Raw genomic sequence first — 21,138 nt, forward strand, 5'->3', positions numbered from 1 at the left:
CAGAACGCTTACTTACATACCACCTGTGAAACATGACTTTTTTCTTAGGTCAAGAGACTGTTGTTTCAAATTAATTCTGCACAAATTTTTATTACCGATTATCTTGTATAAATGCAAAGAGTGAAATGATAGCTGTGTTTATTCTCTGCATTAGCAGAAAAAGAAATTCACAAAGGTAAATCAGGCTAGTTTTATATCAGTGCAATGAGATGCTTCAAAAAAAGTAGATGGAATCAAAGTTCAGGAAGTTCATTCTGTCAAAGACAAAACATTCAATCTTATTATTACAAATGCTATCATAAATTCAGTGGAAAATAAAAGAATAAAGCATTGTAGTAAAAATTGTATTTTTACCAAATCACGAAATCTGTGAAGTAGAAATGCATTGGAATTGGTGGCACATATAACTGAATCCAAATACACTTTAATATTCTGCAGACTAAAATGTCAAAATTTCAAATATATTTACACACATAATTACATTATCTAAACATTTTTTGCAATTGTCATTTTCTCTCTTTGTGGCTTATCACCATTCAGATTTTGGAAATCTTTGGACCTTTGAAGAACTACTTAGCAAATCATCCTAAATGTCCTACGTCATTTTGTAAACTAGTCCTCTAAGCTTTCATTACATTTTGTTCAAAATCAGTTGGAAAACTTTAATCAAATCACTCAACAATGGGAACTATAAAGGCTACCATCCATTTTTCAAGTTTTTTGCAGATTGAAGTTAATTGAAAAGTAAGCCTGAAAACAGGAAGATGCTAAGGAATTAAACAGATTGAATGATGAGAGTTAAAATGTATAAATGTAATTCTGTAATTATTACTTGGAATATCTGAACTTACGAGAAAAATCTTTTGATGGTCTTCCTATCTTTATTGATTAAATTTATATTCTGTAACAATAGGATAGAATTGAGAAGTGCTACAATTTTGATGTATCTAAGTATTGGAAAACATTTAAAAGAAACATAAACGAACACAACTTATAAATGTTAACAAATTTGTCAAAGTATTTGTTAAAAGAAGTATTTTGAAAGGAGGTAAAGACATAGAACCTGTGACAACCGTGGACTAAATTATTCACATATGTTAATATTTACATGTCAATACCAAGACAAAAAAGAATGAACGATATCCTCCACTTAGAATTTACTCTACAATTATAGTTCAACACTTGAGAGTGTTTTCTTAATTTAAAAAAAAATCACGATCTACACAGAAGAGTCAACTGCTGATGCCAACAATTTCAAATTTAGTAGTCAAAAAATGAAACCGTAACTCTAAAGATTACAAGCGATATTAGAGAAAAAATTTAAGAATACGACCACATTCGAAGAAGATGTATTCTTCAGAAAAGTACCACTAATTCTAGCATTAGAGATAGATACAGGTAATTAACATTAAAATACATGAATATATTCCAGTACTATTTTGCACATGCAATTTTTAATGTTCGCGTAAGTGACAAGAAAATTTTTACTTCAATGTACATAAACCTTTTACATATTTTACAAATAACTTTACTTTTAAAATTTTTGACTAGAACTAGTATATAGGACCACTATATAATAAAAACAATTTGTTAGATAATAAAATAGTATTTTGATAAAATTATATAATTTAAAGTAAATTAGTTCTCCTTATTTTATTCTCAAACAAGTCCTGGTTTAGGGAATCAATTCTACGGCCACTCTAGTTTCCTATCTCATTTCCTTCTTTCTTTTTCCATCCTTAGGTGCTCAATGTCTTCAAGTATTTTGTAGAGGGCTCAATATAAAACATGTAACTTTTCAACAAAGGAGACAAGGTTCAGATGAAGCACGTTTTCTTGACTGATTTCACATCACTGTTCTGCTTTTTTGTTTGTTTATTTGTTTGTTTTTTGTTTTTCAATTTTTGAGACTGCAGAAGTTGAGAAACAAATTCTTTCCTCCCTGGTCAAAGTACATTTTAATCTGAGTCTTTGATCAGAATCTAAGCCTTTCATATATGCTATGTAGAAGCCAAATCCTACACATCAGTCAAGGCTTTCCCAAAAGTCACCTCTGAAAATCAGCCCTGAATACTTCAGTCACAGGGAAATCCCTCTCCTCCTACCCCCACCACACTTTATTATCTGCGTTCTGTGTATTGAGTTTTCTATGGATGTTTTACCTTCCCGGTTACCCTATCAGTCTCATATCCCTTGCAGCAGCCGGCACCTATAGCTTTGACCTGGAGCAGCTTCTCCATTAATGAATGAATGAAGGAGGCAGGAGGTCTGGGAAGAAGGGCTCAACATGAACTGATGTGGAGAAGGTGGAGTTTTGTGCTGGATCTGCGACAGGCTCAGAACTCTGACTCACAGAGAATAAAGAGGGCAACGGTGGGAAGGAGTGAGCAGGTGAGACTTGCCTGCACAGGGTTAGGGAGAGGGCGAACTATGGGAAACATGATTGCCAAGATAAAAAGGGTCTCCCCTGCTGAACACAGTGAGAAAGTAGCAGATTCTAGAAAGCACACCAGATTCCATCTGAACTTTACACGCATCACTTCAGCGTGCTGCTGCCTTCTCCATTATTTTTTCCCTTTTCTCCTTTCACATTGTTTTCAATGGGGATGCGCCCACTATTTACCATATAACAGATGCTAAGAATGCTGAAAATAAGTTCAACTCAAGAAACTGTCTTGCTGGTATCTGGAACTATTTCTGATATGCAAAGGCCCCTTCATTTTTTTGCATGATATGGTTTGGCTGTGTCCCCAGTCAAATCTCATCTTAACTGTAGCTCCCATAATTCCCACGTGTTGTGGGAGGTACCCGGTGGAAGGTAATTGAATCATGGGGGCAGGTTTTTCCGTGCTGTTCTACTGATAGTGAATAAGTCTCATGAGATCTGATGGCTTTATAAAGGGCAGTTCCCCTACACATTCTTGCCTGCAGCCATGCGAGATGTGCCTTTGCTCCTCTCTTGCCTCCCAGGCTTGTGGAACTGTGAGTCCCTTAAACCTCTTTTTCTTTATAAATTACCCAGTCTCGGGTATTTCTTCAAAGCAGTATGAAAATGAACAAATACACTCCACCTCAGATTTGTGTTTTTGTGAGCTAAGGTTGCTGAAATCTCAACATCAGCTGAATGGCTAAATCCATGTATCAAATCTTGAATATATTTTGAATACAATTCAATGATAAATGTGGGGACATTTTTAACAAAATAATATTTATATTTGTTAATAGCATATATGTGAGTTCCAAAAATAAATTAAATTACATGATTCTATGGAGATCAACAAAGACAATATATTGCATACATAGATAACTCACCATTAGCTTCTACAAAACATAAGGATTTGCTTGTCATTCTAAAATCTCCAAATGATTTATTAATATACTACAGAATCATGAATACCAGTAAAGAACACTTTTTCTTTCGAAATTAGTACATTCCAGAATATGTAAGTGCATTCTACTTGTTCATTCAATAGCAAATATATTTCCTGAATTAGCACTTATTATGTATTGAATACCTACCATTGATTATTAAATAGTTGGCATTTAATTCTGAATTATTACTGGTATCATGGAAAGATAACTGTTTGGTTCCTCATCACATTTTGTTAACAGTTAAACCTTACACTTGAATATACATAACCCTGGCAAGAAAATTTGTTAGAATTCTACACAACCTGCTTTGGCCTTTTTATTTTAAATATATTTTTTGAGACAGAGCTTCACTCTTGTCATCCAGGCTAGAGTGCAATGGCACGATCTCAGCTCACTGCAACCTCTGCCTCCTGGGTTCAAATGATTCTCCCGCCTCAGCCTCCCAAGTTTACAGGCGTGCGCCACCACGCCTTGCTAATTTTTTGTATTTAGTAGAGATATGTTATTCAGGCTGGTCTTGAACTCCTGACCTCAGGTGATCTACCTGTCTGGGCCTCCCAAAGTGCTGGGATTACAGGTGTGTGCCACCGTGCCCGGTGCTCTGGCCTTTTTAAAAGCCTATTTCAAAGGTTATATTAGTTTGCTATGACAGTTAATGTAATTAAGCATGAAATTATTATCTATGACATCTTTGAATTATGTTAAAACTATTTATATATGTGATATTATTTGTTTAGTGTCCCAAAAGACATGTCCCAGAATTTTATAATCTACTTTTAAGAATCACTGATTTTTACCTACCTACCCTGCTACCTAACCATCAAACATAAAGATAAATCAATAACAGTGTTCCAGTCCGTTTTATGAAAAGATACAAAAATAGATCAAAAATATCAAACCAAGTAAAATTAGTTGTAGAGATATTCTTATGAATTTCTTAAACACATTTCCCCTTAGAAATAAAATGTTGCTGACATCTCTAATTTGACATTTCAACAGTTAAGACCCTTTGAGAGGCTCCCAGTCTCACTCCATGGTGCTTGGGATACATTTTCCACAAGGCAGAAGCCTCCTGAGACAGACCCCACTGCCCATCATCTGTCCACGCCACTGCTTTCCCAGCAACCTGCTGGAACGTTTAATTACTTTTTCATTTGATTTTCTCCAGAATGGAAGGGTGACTTTCTGAAATGTGTTTTTTAAAAAAAGGTAGCCAAAAATCTCATTAAAATCCGACTTTTGTACATTATTCAAGGATCAGTTGTCCTGCCACTGGCCCACTTTTGTGCTCCCAGAGCCACAGTTCACTAAAAGAGCAAACAGCCTTCAGATCTGCAAACACCATCTGCCAACAGAGTCTGACCTCAACCCCCAAGAAATGTCAAGAAAAGAAAAACCAGTCTTCCCTTAATTGAGTCATCATCTGAACTCACCGGTTCATCAGATAAGGAAAAAGCAATTTCAGTAAGCTGTATATTTACATGTATCTCAGTTTATATTTTTTTTATCCCAAACCTTTAACATTCCCTTGGTTTCCAGTTCTGTTTCCCTGTGGTCTGAGCCGCACTCCTCTCTCACCTGCTTGGATAATAAGATACCCTCTGGGCAGCAAAACGAATGCAAAAGCTACTAAAGAAAATGGAAGTAAATGCCTAATTGTTGCTTTAAATCCAAGTACTATACAGAAAGTTGTCATAAAGGTATTACAGCAATTTGCTTGAGTGGACAAGGAGAATCCACAAAGCAGTAGTATTTGTTTATCTTGGTGTGTAATTTTTTAAGCATTCCCCTAAGACTCAAAAGAGAAAGGATTAAAAATAATTTCAGTGACCAACATATGAGGTGACTGACAGACTCCAGTGGATTCATTCAGCGTGAACTATGCCCACTCCTGGCTGGGCACCTACTGCTTATTTGTATTCAAAATAATATAACTCCATGTTTTGTGCTTGGCTCTCTTTAAGTGGCTGAATTTCTAAAAAGATAATTTAAAGCTACAGCGTCTACTTGAGGAACCTCCAAAATAAACAAAATTGAAAAAGGAGTTAATATATGAATAAAAATGGAACAGGACTAAAACTACAAATAATAATAATATTATAATTTCAAAATGATGGCAGCACTCTAGCTATCTGAAACTCAGGTATCTGACGCCAAGAAGAATCCAAAAGGAGGTTGGAAAGTCAGAAAAAAAAAATAAGAAAAACAGCTTCTGAGACACTCCTGCTTGGTATAGGAATAATTTACATTCAAACGGGGCTTTTAAAAAACACAATTCTAATGTATCTGATAATCTGTTTTCCAAAACTTCGACAGACAAAGACCCACGAAGGAAGGAAGTACTGAGAATAGTAAAACGTCATCTGGCAGCCTGATGGCAAGCACAGACACTCCACACGGTAACTTCAAAAGCCAAGCTGAACCACCAGCTCCACAAATCCCTGGGGATATCACTCTACTAGCTCCCAGAATAAAACTAGACTTCATATGATGACCCGGAATTAGCACGGAAAGCTTCAGTGATTTTGCAAACAATTTTTCTGACCAATGCGTTGCCCACGTCCATGTGCTTACCAAAAGTCTTGTGACAGATGATCACTGCAGTACTATGTGTGACATCCATGAAGTAGAAATTATCCAAATGGACATTTTTAGTAAACTGGATAAATCGATTGTGGTATTTTCACACTATGGAAGAATCTACATCAATGAAAATAAAAGTTTTAAACTACAAGCTCACAAACATCACGGTGACCGAAAGAAGCCAGATGCACTGTACAAACCTATGTATGTAACATCAAAACAGAGGCAAAGGACAATGACTCCTCTGGAAAGAGGGGTCTGCAGTGATTGAAGGGGGGAACCTGGGCTTCCGCAATGTAGTGAAATGTTCTGTTTCTTCACCTGCATTCTGATTTATTCAAGCATTCCATCAGAAAACCCAGCAGGCTGTACACTTCCGCTCTGTGTGCTTTTTTTTGCATGTGTTTTGTCTTTAAAGAATACATTCACAAAATACACAAAGTACTTGATGGAATATAAAGGACTGTATCCTCAAGGTAAACTCAGTCATGAACATCTCAAAATTCAGATATCAAACAACCAGAAGCACCCCAAGGCAACATTTTGAAGTCAGCGAAGTTTCTCTCTTCTACTTCAGTTCAGCGATTTTTTTCTGGGTCTTTTCTGCCTTTTTGGAAACATCTGCCCAGCAGATGTGGCCACATCCCACACTCTCACTTCTCATTTTCTCAGCAGAGTTTACTACACACACAAATCATTCAGGGATTCTGTTAAAATACAGATGCTTCAGTGAGTCTGCGGTGGGCCCTAGGAGTTTGCACCTCTAGAAACGCCCCTGACTAGCAGCAGAGAGAAGACGTGATTTACCACCAGTGCCCACTGAGCTGCTGAATACTGAATCTAGCAGCTCTCTTGTGGCTGCTTTAGGACTTACACCTGGTGGAACACTTCTGGCTTCCCTGTGCTCTCATATTACATCCTGTAAGTAACTTCCAACTCAGGGACAAAAACTAGTAGATAAGAACCCATTCCTACTGGAAAGAATTTCTTCCTGTTCCTCATTAAAATGTCAGCCTTTGGACTTCTTGGCACAATGCCTTCCTTTCACAGAGCATTTGCAGAAAGGAGGGAAGGAAGGAGTGAGAAGGAAGGAGAAGAAGAAAGGAAGCCAGAAAGCAGTGAATTTGCCCAGGAAAGTCCAGCAAAGCATAATGTTTGTGTGGCTCGCTGGATGGCTATGCTCAAATCCAAGATGTACTTTCTGTGAGGTGCTCAGTTTGAAGTTATGACTATTTTGATGAAGAATGGGATTGTAGGGCAAGGGTGGAGGGGTAGGAACAAGGCTAAATAATAAGACCTCTTCTCCCAGAGGGGCGTCTCACAGCCATAAGCAGATGTAGGGCAAGCCTTTTCTTGGAAGATAAAAAAAAATAATAACTTTAAAGTTGACTTTGATACTTTGTTGTGGAGTGTTTAAGCATCTGGAAGGTGGGGGGATATAATATATGTATAGGAAATTTTCCTGATTAAAATAGTTTGAAGCTTTCTGTTACTCACAAGCTAGAAGCATTCAAAAATGCTCGGTGATCTTCTCAAAACTGAGAATATTTGAAAACCTCTCTTAGTGGCTATGATGGTGAATTTTATTTATGTCAACTTGTCTAGGCCACAGCAGCCAGATTTTTGCTCATACATGTGAGTATGTTGCTGTGAAGGTATTCTATATACGAGATTAACATTTAAATCAGCAGACTTCGAGTAAAGCAGTTGACCCTCCATAATGTGGGTAGGTGAGTCTCATCCATTCAGTAAAGACCTAAAACAAAGACTGATCTCCCAGGAGGAAGAAGGAATTCTGCTAGCAGATGACCTTTTTACCAGGACTGCAACCTCAACCCCTCTCTGGGTCTCCAGCCTGCCATCCTGCCCTGCAGAGTTTGGACTTACCAGCCTCCATAGTCACACGAGTCAATTCCCTAAAATCAATCTCTCTCAATCTCTCTCTTTCTAAATAATATGTAAAGACATATGTGTATACATATGGTATATACATAACACATATATTTTATATGTGTGTCTGTGTTTATGTACATTATGCACACATACACACATCTTATTGGTTCTGTTTCTCTGGAAAACTCTAATACAAATGTCTAAAATCACTGCACTTTCATTGGGGTTAATCAATGTAGACCAATGTACCAGCTTCACAGTGAATGTATGCTAGGACTGATGAAAAGAGCTGAATAAGAACTTTGTTACTGATAAAAACCTTAATGTTAAATATCATTCAACAGAGTAGGTCACTTCCCAAGGCTCCAAGTGCTCAGCTATCCCATCATATTTTCATTTTAGCCAGGGTCATTAGGACTCTAACAACCTAATAGATTTCTAAACTTTTGTGGACTAATGGACTTTTATTATCCTGAAGAGAGCTCATTTGGTATAATCTCTTAGGAGAGAGGTGATACATTATCCTTTTAGACCAATACAAAACCTTGAATCTGTGTACACAGAATCAATCTGACATTCATTTCTGTCTTTGTGCCTTGCTGGAGCTTCCCATGAGTTCTGTACTCAAGATGTTTTTTTTAGGATTTCTCTGCCATAATGCAGGTACCTGCAGCATCAGTTAGTTCACTCCCTAGGTTAGTAAGTGAAGGATGCTAAAGTGGAAATGACTTTTCCCAGTGTGTTAATGCTTTATGCCCCCAAGTAACAGCCACTGAAATGCAAGTCCATTAACAGCTGCACCCGCAGGCTACAAAGGAATGCAGTGTGGACCTGATGCCATTTCGCACCGTGATCATCCTCTTAGCACAGACTGTCCACCTGCGTTGTCTGGGTTCTCTTGGATCCTTGTGCATTATGTCCTTGCCCCACTAACTAAAAGCAGCTGCAACCCCACATCTCCATCAAGCTACCTTCACCTTCGGAAAAAAAAAAAAACAAAAACCTGCAAAATCCTATGTTTTCATGTTTAAACAGTTTTTCAGATTATTTTTTAACTCTTATTTTAGGCTCAGGGGTACATGTGCAGGTTTGTTGTACAGGTAAACTCGTGTCATGAGGCTCTGTTGTACAGATTATTTCACCACCCAGGTACTAAGCCTAGTACCCAACATTTACCATTTTTAAGATACCTACAGGTATTATGGAGTACTGTATTTCTATGTCTATTAAGAATCTAGCATGACTTTTTTTTTTTTTTTTTACTGTGCTAGTATTTTATGATTGTTACTGCTTATTTGAGTATTCTTATTACAGAAGTATAGCTATCGCGTGGTCTGCACCATTTCTACCTTTTTTTCCAAATGCCCTGTGTGTTTGCAGAACACTAGGTCTTTCTGGAATGCATACACTGTGTTCAAGCAGAAATGCCTGTAGTATAATTCATTCATTAGCATCCCTTAGCAAACCATATCCGCCAGTTTGAAGTACATGCTATACCAAGAGATCCCCAAGGAGGAAAAGAAAAAGCATTCTGCACTATAAACACTAACACTAGTTTACAGCATTCCCATCAGAAAACATGACATAGGAGTATCCTAAAATGGATTTTCTAAACAAATGTGTGTTGGCTCTTCATGAATTCTTCCACCTCAGCCCAGAGCAGACTGTAACTCTGTTTGACAGAAGCAAGAATTATGAGGTGACTGTGTTATCCCAGGGGATGAAATGGTAGAGTCCACCATGCTAGGCAGATGGGTAACAAATCAGGAAATGCTACCTAAACCTCCCATAAGCCCTTCGCCCTTGCACCAGGTAGCTACAAGCAGCTAACAACAGGTGATACTTTCACCACTGCACTCGGATTTCAGAATAAATAACTCCTTATGTACTTCTTTGCTTTCTATCTAGATACTTAAAAGATATACTTGATCAAAGATACTATGATGACGAAATGGCCATCTGAGTAAGCACCATACTTTTATAGTTGTAAATGATCACAGAGGGTAGCAAGGCTGAACATTCCCCGAAGACACCCCAAAACTAAATTTTAAAAATTGAAATTAAAGATAGCGGCTGCCCTTGGTGTGCGCGTGGTGGGGAGGAGCTCTCAGAACATACCATTACCTTGAGTGTTTCCACCTGGCCACTTAAAAATGGAAGACAAGGACAGATACATGGGAGAACATTTAAGGAATAAAGCTTGACCGAACCTGTATGAGACTACTCCAAAACAAAACAAAAAAAGACAGAAAATGAAAAAAAAAAAAAAAAGAGGAAAAGAAACCCAGACACACAGCTGTTGTGGCTGTTCAAATTTCTTAGCCCTAAAATACAACAGTGCCTAACGGATGAAGAATTCCAACAATGAAAGAAAATAATACTACAATACCAGAAAATATGACCTCTTATAACTAAATTCCCTTAATTTTCATCACAAATCATTTCATTCCAATTGATTTTTTACATGTCTTAAAAACTGTGACAGCCAAGTACTTCCAGCTTCAGACGAAAAGAAAGAAAAATATTAGAGCAATAGGTATCCTAGACATCCCAGTGTATTCACAGTTCAGCCCTCTTCCCCCACGACATACCCATTAGGGCGGCATAACCTGGAAGTAGAAAATATTATACAACAACATCTGTTGAGCCTGAGCAAGATAACTCTGCAAAGTGCAATAACATCTAAGAGCAAACAAGAAAGTAAACTGTCATTGGGTCAAAAGGGTATCCCACAAACTTAGAGGGGAAATAAGTAACACCATTAAAGTTCTAAGTTAGGATGCCATGGAACGACATGCTCAAATCAACAGGGATCTTCAAAATCAGATCACACCTAACATTTGAATTAACCAAGGCACATTCGCAGGTTGCACACTGGAAATGCTGTCTCTTTAGCTACGCAAAATTGGAAATTGGCACTTAAAATCCAGCATCACTGTCAACATTGGACCCACATCCTGCATGGCAGCCGCTGTCTGGAGCTGAAAAGTGGCCAAGCTGAGAAGTGGCTTTCCTCGCAGCATATAAAGCAGAGGCTCTTACTGGCCATAGAGTCCACATCACTGGGTCAACGTTACCTGCCTGGCTCTGGAGGCCTCCATGTTTGTGAACCCTCCTCCATTAATCACAGCCCACGGTGTATGTACTAAGAGCGGAAGGAGCTTGGAAGTCATTTGACAGGGACCTGCAGTCCTACTCATGCTGGACTACAAAAGAAAGAAGTTTTGGCACACTTCAGCCTTGCCAGGGAAGGCGTGAAGGCTTCACTTCTCTGTGGTAGAGGGGAGGAAACTCCCTGAGTGTAGCTGGTCTGTTTCATTTCTGACCACCACTGAGAGCTGGACCCAGGCCATCTACCTTGTGATTCTCGCCACTTTATATCCTCACTGATGTCATCACCTTCTGAATAGAGAGAAACCAGCTAAGCAACTTGGACTTTTTGCAGGAGACTATTTCTAAGTACTCAGTGCCTTGTGCAGTCCTGGGCATACAGTGGACAAAAAAAAAAAAAAAAAAAAAAATTGTTAAGTGAAGGAATGAATGAGTAAATAAATGAATGAATGAATGAAAAATAGGAAAAAGGGCGAGAAGAGTTTCCTCTGTGGGAAAATAACACAGATCTTCCTTGTTTAGGATTGGGAGATTTAAGATTTACTTTTTCCATAGTGTTATGCCCTCAATTTAAATGACAGAGGAGATAAATGCATACTGAGAAACGAAACACGCATGTTTACAGTCCTATATAGTTCTTGAGGATTTCAAGTCCCATTAGAATAATATTTCTCATACTTAGATTAACAGGTAGACCTCATTAAAGACTCCTGTGAGGCTATGCACAGTGGCTCACGCCTGTCATCCTAGCACTTTGGGAGGCTGAGGAGAACAGATCACCTGAGTCCTGGAGTTCAAGACCAGCATGGCCAACATAGTACTATCTGTACTAAAAATACAAAAATTAGCCAGGTATGGTAGTGCACACCTGTGATCCCAGCTACTCAAGAGGCTGAGGCAGGAGAATCACTTGAACCCGGGAGGCAAAGGTTGCAGTGAGCTGAGATTGAGCCACTGCACTCCAGCCCGGGCAACAGAGGGAGACTCCGTTTCAAAAAAAAAAACAAGACTCCTGTGAATTCCACAGTTAACTTAAATATTGCTTATAACACATTACACTTAACTATGAACGAACACAAATAGGATATAAACTCCTTATACCAATAGCATCAGTACATTTCTAACACTGACACACATTTACAAAATCAATCAAATCAGAATTAGCAATAGTCAGCTAATCTGACAGGGCATGCAGTTTTCCAAGCTAAATCTCCACAGTCAATGTCAGTGTGGGACTGGCTCATACATGGCTATCTGGAGCACATTTCTATGATCAAAACCCCATTCTCCCATCACTTTTATATTGAGACTACAGAAAATCCAGGACTCTGTTGTCAGTCACCTTCGGATTATGTGGAAACATGGCTCACACGCACAGCCCACCTTTCGGCCTTCCTTCTTACTCATGACAATGCGCACAGTGTTACGGGATGCCTCACGAACACAAAGGCAGGTTTTGACATTGCATACCCAAATCTGTAATGCAAGAGTCATCCAAATCTGTAATGCAGGTGATCTGGAATGAGCTCACATCAATTTATTTCACATTATCGCCAAAATGAAAATAAGAATATTTGGTCTCCTAAAACTCCCAAAGATATATGTAATGACCACGAAGGGTCTATGGCTCCCAATTTGAGAAACATTCGATGTGAAACATCCATAGTCCAGAATGAGTGGGGTTTCGGAGTGCCAGGAGGAATTTTCTCATTCATTATTCCACACCCCAGGTCCTTCAGGTGTCAGAAACTCCTGAGTATTTAAGAAGGCGAGAAACAAGGTCAGGGCCAGGTATGCGTGGTGCCTAGTGAGACGTCAAGGGCAATGTCAACATTGGGTGAACTAGAGAAAGGATCAAAGAAACATTTGCACTACTGGAGCTGTATATCCTGTTTTTATGAGACATATAGACTAAGGCCTTAAGGGTTAAAATTCACTCTTCTTTTCTTATAATTACTCTGAGAAAAGCAATTATCATTTGGAAGACCCTGAATATTTACAAGTTGAAGCAATGAACTTGTTTGTTAGACAAAGTAATTCTAAAGAAATCCTATGTGTCATAGATAAATTCCACCATTAGAACTTCCCTCTGGGAGACAGACAGTGTTTACTTTCCATTTTACAATCTCACATGAGACCAATACAGTCAGGTGAGGCATCCCTGACCACTCAGAATAAATATTATCTTCCCATTTCCCTCTTCTGACTGTATACTGCACTCAAGTGCTACCTAAATTGTAATAAGTTATACATGAAGCAAGAATGTATACTGTATATACGCTCTGAGGAGAGAAAAAGGATTCAAAACACATTTGGAATCACCATGGCACACTAACCATTCCCCATATGATGCAGCCACTTTCATTTTACAAATGAAAAAAGATTGGATAGCCCGGGCAGAAAATAAGAAACAGATAAAGACTGTTACACGCTTAAAGAGACAGGGGTAGTGTAACTGAATTTAACAGTAATTTTAGAGAAGAGTAAATCCCAAGTTCAAGTTCGAGGAAAAGCTAGAGAAGAGTCTGTAGATCTGGCAGTAAAGTTTCCCTGATAACACTAAGTTTTAAGACTTTTTCTTTTTAAGCCTTTTGATTTTTGCACAAACCAGAAGGAGAGAATAAATCATCTTTCTTCAAATTCTGAGAGCAAAGCTCTGAGCAATCAGTGAATTCTGAGGGTTATAGCAGGCCACTGCCCAGATGGCTAACACTGAGAGCCTTCTAAGGACTAGAAGGCCAGAATACCTTTCCCAAATCTGAAAGTCAAAAAGAAATTACTACCTTGAGATTAAATTCAAATATCAGAACCAGAAGTGGCCACCACCCAGCAAGTAGAGCCCATAAAACTGAAGGCATGCACAGATTCACACAAGGCCCAGGAGGCAGGATCAAAGGTTCATTCCCCCTAGATTCTGGAGCAAGGCAAGGATGCCCGCTCTCACCACTCCTACACAATATAGTACTGGAAGTCCTAGCCAGGGCAATCAGGCAAGAGAAAGAAGGAAACCCATCCAAATTGGAAAAGAGGAAGTCAAATTATCTCTGTTGGCTGACAATATAATCTTATATCTAGAAAACCCTGAAGACTCCTATAAAAGACTCCTAAGCTTGGATAAACGAATTCAGTTAATTCTCAGGATACAAAAATCAACGTACAAAAATGGGTAGCATTTCTATACACCAATAATGAGTTGTAGTTATTAAGAGACAGGTTTCTCCCAGTCAGCAGAGTAATGATACACGTAACTGTGACAGAGGACACATTAAAGAGAAAAAGCAAAAAGCTACAGAATAGCAACAGTTAGAAAACAAGGAGATCCAGATACAGACATAAACAGAGACACAGATGTTAGGATCCTGGTTCAGAATCCGGAAAAGGTAAAGAAACTTCCAGAAAACCTACGGTGAGCACAGTGACAGATCCCAAAGCTGGTACTCAAGGTAAATACCTTTGATATCTAGGACTTGGGTGCAGCCCACCACCATGGTGCAAGGCTAGAACACATCTTCTCTTCTTGGATGAGAACCAGATGTGATGTGGTTACATAAGAGAATTTGGGAGGGCAGTTGCTACAAGGCTAAGAAAAGTCCTGGAAGCAGGAAGAAAATGTGTGGGTGTTGTACTCATCCTTCATGGATGAGGACCATGAGCATGAAAATATACATATATATATATATATATTCATCTTTAAATACCACGAACACATCACAAAGCACCAAGATGCTCACATGTGGAAGATATTCAAGAGCTGAGATCAAAGAGAGAAGAGCTAATTTGCCTCTCTCATCTCAAGGTGGCTCAGGGCCACAGGCTCACTGAGTGCAAAGAGGGGAAACCGAGGCAAGATGGAATCCATCAGTCTCTCTTCCTTTCCCCTCCATCCGATCTCTGTGTTTCACTCCCTCTCACCATTTCCCCCTCGGCCACTCTATCTCTGGCCTTCTCTCTTGCTCTCTGGCTCACTCCTGATGTATTTATGTCTTTCTTTGCCTCTGTCTCTCCTCTCCCTTTTCTATCTTGTCAAGCACCGTATCCTGTAAATTAAGGGAGCTGTGAAGCAACTACATTATACAAAACCAGGCAATCATTCTGAAAAGGGCTAAACTAGCACCCAAGAAGAGGAAATGGAGAAGCAACCCTCACCAGTACTGAAACTTTGCCTCTGCTTACCGGCAGCTACATGTTTTTCAAAATTTCCCAATTAAATAGGATTGCTGTCCGATGGGGGAGCCTTTCCTCTTGAGTTTAATAAGGTAAGCCATTTTGCCAATCTCTATACAATTCACATATGGAAAGTTTTGGTTCCTCTCAATTAAATCTGTTTTTAAATTACCAAATAAAAGAATCCCCTTCAACACTGCGCATGTAGAAACATCGCAAACTATGTGAAACAGCTAACGGTGCTGATTTTGACGTCTCAACAAATCCTAGCCCAGCACCGCCTGGCAGGTCACCCATCACTGATACCTGTCACACAGCAGGTACCTGACTTGAGGTTGTCCCCGCTTTGGATACTTTTGGGACACCTGTGCCCACTCACAGACCCACGATGGTTCCCGTGCCAGCTGCACGCTCATGTTCCTGTTTGTGAGAATGTGGGGTTTTCTAAGTTAATTTATCAGCATGAATCAATTCACAGATAACACTCAAAATTGCTGCAAATGGAGTTGAGAACACACTGAAAAGCTTCAGCTCTGACTAGAGGTCAGAGAAGAGACCTTCATCCCTCCTCTCAGCCATCCATCAAATGCTCAATACACACACACACACACACACACACACACACACACAGAGCCTATTTCCTTCTCTTGGCAATCTCTAAACACCATGACCGGCTCACAACAGTAACTGAAAAAAAAAAAAAAAAAAAAGTGAGAAAATCTGCAAAAGCTCACAGCATGAACTACACTTTCTCTCAAAATGCAGATATCTGGAACAAGAACCTAAGAATACTGATATCTTCTATTCATTCAGCAAATATTTACTGGGTATTTACTGAGTATCTCCTGAGTATGAAACTCCCTGTCACCAAGACAATGAGCCAGGCATCGGAAACTGGCAACGCTACATTATAAGTTTGCTCTCTGCCCTGCCCCTCCACCCTCAACACCCACACATTTTCTTTTTTTTTTTTTGAGACGGAGTCTCGCTCTGTCACCCAGGCTGGAGTGCAGTGGCCGGATCTCAGCTCACTGCAAGCTCCGCCTCCCAGGTTCAAGCCATTCTCCTGCCTCAGCCTCCCGGGTAGCTGGGACTACAGGCGCCGCCACCTCGCCCGGCTAGTTTTTTTTTTTTTGTAGTTTTTAGTAGAGACGGGGTTTCACCGTGTTAGCCAGGATGGTCTCGATCTCCTGACCTCGTGATCCGCCCGTCTCGGCCTCCCAAAGTGCTGGGATTACAGGCTTGAGCCACCACGCCCGGCCAACACCCACACATTTTCTTCCTACTTCCAGGACTTTTCTTAGCCTTGTAGCAACTGCCCTCCCAAATTCTCCTATGTAACCACATCACATTGTCCTGCTGCCTTCACCTGTTGGCCGACCTTATCAAACTGACCAGGAAGTGGTCAAGGCCCACCTTGCAGACCCTTCACACCTGCTAGGCTCAGCTTACCATGTCACACAGCTCCTTGGACACTTCTTCCTCAGCCTTCAAAAGAAAAAGTCCCTCAAATTTCTAAGAGCAAATGAACTCAAGAATGACACACATCCCAAAGACCACTTTCATCCCTTCATGATGCCGTATTATCTTCCCTCAAACATCACGATTACTGATGACTGGGGAGTTTAACCCAAAAATTGCTTAATATTTTGCTTGAAAGATCCTTTAAATGAAAATCAACAGTGTCATGCTTTGCCTTTATAGGAACCAAACACTTTCCTATTTAATATCCGTTATTCTCAAACTGGATGTGAACACTCCCCAGGATAGCCCTGGGGCACGCTGTCCCCAGGGATAAGATTGAGTGCCAGGTGGGAAACAATGCCACAAGTTGGAATGGCACACCTTCCTGGAAAGACAATTCTCCCTTCAGAAGAAACTCTACTTTATATTAAAACAAGTCCCAAAATATTGTGTACAAAGATGAACAACTTAATGACTTTTTAAAGAAAACTCTTGCTTGCAGCCGTCTGTTGAGCTATGTCCACAATACAAGGAGTTTCCTACAAATTTCCTTTGCCTTTAAATGTTCTTCAATGAAGTTGTTGGAAAAACGTTTCATCTACACCATAAGCATCTTGAAGGCATGAACTACATACCATCCTTCTCTTTGTCCCCAGTGACCTAGGACAGTACTTAAGCCAGTATCTCACATATGGCAGGCTATTGGTAATGTCTGTGGAATAAATTTGGCTGAAATAATGCCGACAGCATTATCAATAACAAAAAAAAATTAAATCACATTTGGATGGATGGAAGAAAAGGTGAACAGCTGTATGAGGAAGTGAAGTAGAATTAATCCAATTTACCAAAACAGCGGATGGCTGCCATGGTAACAATCTGATGCAGCAACGCAGTTTAGATCTCTTCCACTTGAACACGAGAGGAAGACAAATATTGTACTTGTTAATCTCCAATCAGGAGGTGAGGTGAGGCTTAGGACACAAGTCTACCAGGTGACACCAGTGCCCATTAAACATAGCAATCTCTGAAGAGTTTGGAAAGGCAACATAATAATAATAATTCCACCACCAATATTAAACCTGGTTTGTACACTGATCCAGGTCATTTCAATCATTTAAGGTTGTGTGTGAAATATTTGTTGCTGAGACTAGACAACTGTGAAAAACAGATCCACATGTATGCATACATCACATCCAGTATGATATGGACTCACCCTGCCTCATTCCTAAAATTCTTACCTTTTTAAACTAGCTGCACCCAAACTAAGTTACAGACGAAAGATGACTCAAAGAAAGAGTATAGGTTGTAGCAGTATTTTAATTTTGTACTTCCCTGGTTGGGGAGTAACTCATCTGTAAACAATAGAACAGATAGTTACACACCCACTTTCTCTACACAACCCTTGTATGGCAGTGAGTCACTCTCCATGCCCAATATTCCTCTTACTTTCCAAGCTGGAGGGAGAAGTTGGGAGGAGGAGGAAGTGAGGACTTCCAATGAACAGGCACACTGACAACCTTCCAGGGATACTTCCTTTTCAATCTTCCATCTCAGATGTGCCAACTGCCAACCAAAATGATGCCTTTCAGAGCGTCTTAATAACAACAGCCAGAGCTCAATAAAATTTCAGCTAAACTCCAAACATAAAGCAGAAAAACACTTAACAGCACTGAAATGTGTGTATCGCCGGGGAATGAAGTGAAGAATAGCAGCTGGAGACACCCACACCACGGGATGGACAAATGCAAATGAAGCTCAAAGAAGAAAAACGGAGCCTCTCTCCCTCCAGGCCCTGAAATCCCACCTGCAGGCATCCTCTTACCTCCTGATAATTAAGTCCGTGACTTGACACGTTATTTCTGTCAGAGCAATAAGAGCAGAGAATATAGTGTCATTTTATCATTTTATTCCATCACATAAAAAGTGAGTTTTTCAGTTCACAAAATGTGGAGTCAAATCCCTGCTGCTTAACTGGGCAAGTCCCTCAACGTCTATCTAATTTCTAAGTTCAGAAATAAGCTAGCCTACCTTCTAGGGATGTTATGAAAATTAAACGTGTGAACTCTGTAAAATGCCTAGCAGGTACATCTATGAATATTTGTGTCCAGCAATCTAAAAACCCAACAAAGTTTCCTTTTCTATACACTCTTAGGAAAACAACAAATCAGAAAACTATTACAGAGGACGCCAAATTGGCAAACAGCCCGGGTCCCAGCCCTGGGGTGCGAGCCTAAGGCCTGGGGTAGAAGGTGACGTAATCAGGACGCGGTGAGATGTGGGGCGCGCGACTAAACCCGCGCGGGGCGCCAGCGGCTGCAGATTCCAGGAGAGCTCCTGTAATTAACACGCTGCCCTTTGCAGGCTCAGGATTCAGCACGTAAAACTTTCTGCCCAAACGCTGACTGTATCCCTTTTCTTAACTCTAGTGGATCTTGCAAAAGTCAAAGCGAGTAGGTGAAGAAGACAAGCAACTCACAGAGAAGTGTAAAGTGCATTGGGTCTGCACACCTGCAAGAAAGTGGGAAGAAGAAAGCAGGAAGCGCCAGGATCACCTCCCGCCCCAGCTCACATTCGCACCTGGGAATGAACTTGGCTTCCTCCCCGAGTCGCGCCTGGAAATCCTGCCAAGCCCGGTCGGGACTCGCCAGGCCCCACGAGGTGGCCAGCGCCGCCGCCGCGTGCTCGTCGCCCTCGTCCTCCTCGCTGTCGGGGGTCTCGGGCCCCGCCTCAGCCACGGCGGGCGCAGGATCCACCGGACCCCAGTCCCGGCGCCGCCCCCCGCGGAGGGCCCCGCGGAAACCACGCGCGAACTCCTGGAAGGTGATAGCGCCGTCATGGTCGGCGTCGAGCCGCTGGAATACGGCCTCGGCGTCGGCCGGCCGCACCCGCAGCTCCGCGCACAGTGACCCGAACTCCTCGCGCTCCAGGCGCCCCGAGCGGTTCGCGTCGCAGGCAGCGAAGACCGAGCGCAGCCGGGCCAGCTGCTCTCCGTCCCCGTCCGCCTCCATCCCGCCTGGCGGGGGCGGCCGAGAGGGCTGCGGAGCGCCGCGCGGCGCACGGCCCTCCCTGGAAGGACGGGGCCACCTGCTGCTGCCGGGAGACCCGGCGAGTTTGGCTTGTCCGGCTGGTTTGGCCACTTGCGGGAACGTCGGGCGGGGCGAGGGACGTCGGGGGTTGCCGGGCGGCTCCCTTCGACGATGGTTCGGGCCAGTCCCCAACAGGTCCCGGGGGCGGTGGGGTGTGCTCTGGCTCGGGGCACCGCGAAGGAGCGCCTCCCGCGACTGAGCGCCCGCGCACCGCGGTGGCCCTCAACACTCTCCCGGCGGGTGCGGCTCCGCCCAGCCAGGGAGGAGGAGCGCGCGCCTTCGCTTCTCTAGTTCCCACGCCCCGGAGCCCGCCGCTGCTTTCCGCGTAGTAAGGGGAGACCTGGTTGGCCGGAACGGGGTGCGGGGGGAGCATTGCCCTTCCGCGTAAGCGCTGCTCGGGTAGAGCCCAGCGCCCAGCTTCTCCACAGAAGGTTTCGGCGCGCGTTGAGAAGCTAACCTGACAGAGGTAAGGTAGGTAGGGGTAGGATTGCGAATGGGTTAAGTGCATTTTATTATCTTATTCCCGAAACGTGGTAAACTTCTTTATATACAAGTTTCTTACAAACCAAAGTACAAGATGTACCAGAAGACCCCATTCTCAGTTTTACTGGCTTTCGTTAACGCATTTCTGTGCGTCTAACGTTAAGGTCCCACTGCTTAAACACAGATCTTCCAGATCTCCAATTCCACATTTTTTCTCAATCCTTGTCTCCTAAACCTGAGAAAAAAATTAATAAACAAAATCGCTTGGCAGGCAGCATTGTTTAAACAAAGGTCGTTTTGGAGGTTTTTTTCTTTAAACAAACTTTATGGAAATTATATATCCAAAGGTATGTTACCCTTTGGTTTTAAACACTTTTTTCGACAATACTATTGTTTCTTTAATACTGATTGCTTAATGGATATGAGATCTTTACAATCCACCCATTTTGATCCTTTTAAACACTTTTGTCCATCCATTTCCAGGAGACCCTCAGTCTGTCTTATGGCTTGTGTAACCGTGCCTTTAGGCGATTCTCACAGCCTGTGAAGATACATTTGGCTCATTTTTACTTTATTTACATTATCCATTTCCTCCACATTTTAGACTTTCTGACTCTGTGTTTTTCTTTTATCTCATTCTGGATTCTCTTTATCGTTTATTACTTTGATTTTTTAAAAATACGATCATTAAGTAAGGGATATTACTGACACGTTCCTACCCGGCTAGTGTTCTTAAACATAAAGCTAAGTGCTAAACATCTGAGGACCTATTTCCTCTTGAATTGTACAATAAACATGTTCAACGCTAACAGCTTCTATTAAACTGTAACTACTACTGATAACCCCCACCTGCAAATTTAACTGGTAAATTATGAGAGGCATTCCATTAGAAGTCCTGGTCTTAGCAACCTAATTGTTAACTGAATATAGTTGTATACAGTTGGACAGCCGCTACATTGAAATGAAATCTTATCATTAGTGC

The 21,138-nt window shown here is 41.2% G+C and overlaps 1 protein-coding gene across 1 annotated transcript in view; it reads right to left on the reverse strand.

The window, feature by feature from the left end:
- RASEF (RAS and EF-hand domain containing) overlaps positions 1 to 19,864 on the reverse strand; it is a 77,304-nt gene extending 57,440 nt beyond the window's left edge. Inside the window, exon 1 of the mRNA XM_023213426.2 lies at positions 19,165 to 19,864. Within this exon, the coding sequence (XP_023069194.1) occupies positions 19,165 to 19,595 (431 nt within the window). The 5' untranslated portion in view covers positions 19,596 to 19,864. The remainder of the gene's footprint in view (positions 1 to 19,164) is intronic.
- Positions 19,865 to 21,138: the final 1,274 nt, after the last annotated feature.

The sequence above is a fragment of the Piliocolobus tephrosceles genome, chromosome 14 (genome assembly GCF_002776525.5).
Source record: "Piliocolobus tephrosceles isolate RC106 chromosome 14, ASM277652v3, whole genome shotgun sequence".
Lineage (NCBI taxonomy): Eukaryota > Metazoa > Chordata > Mammalia > Primates > Cercopithecidae > Piliocolobus > Piliocolobus tephrosceles.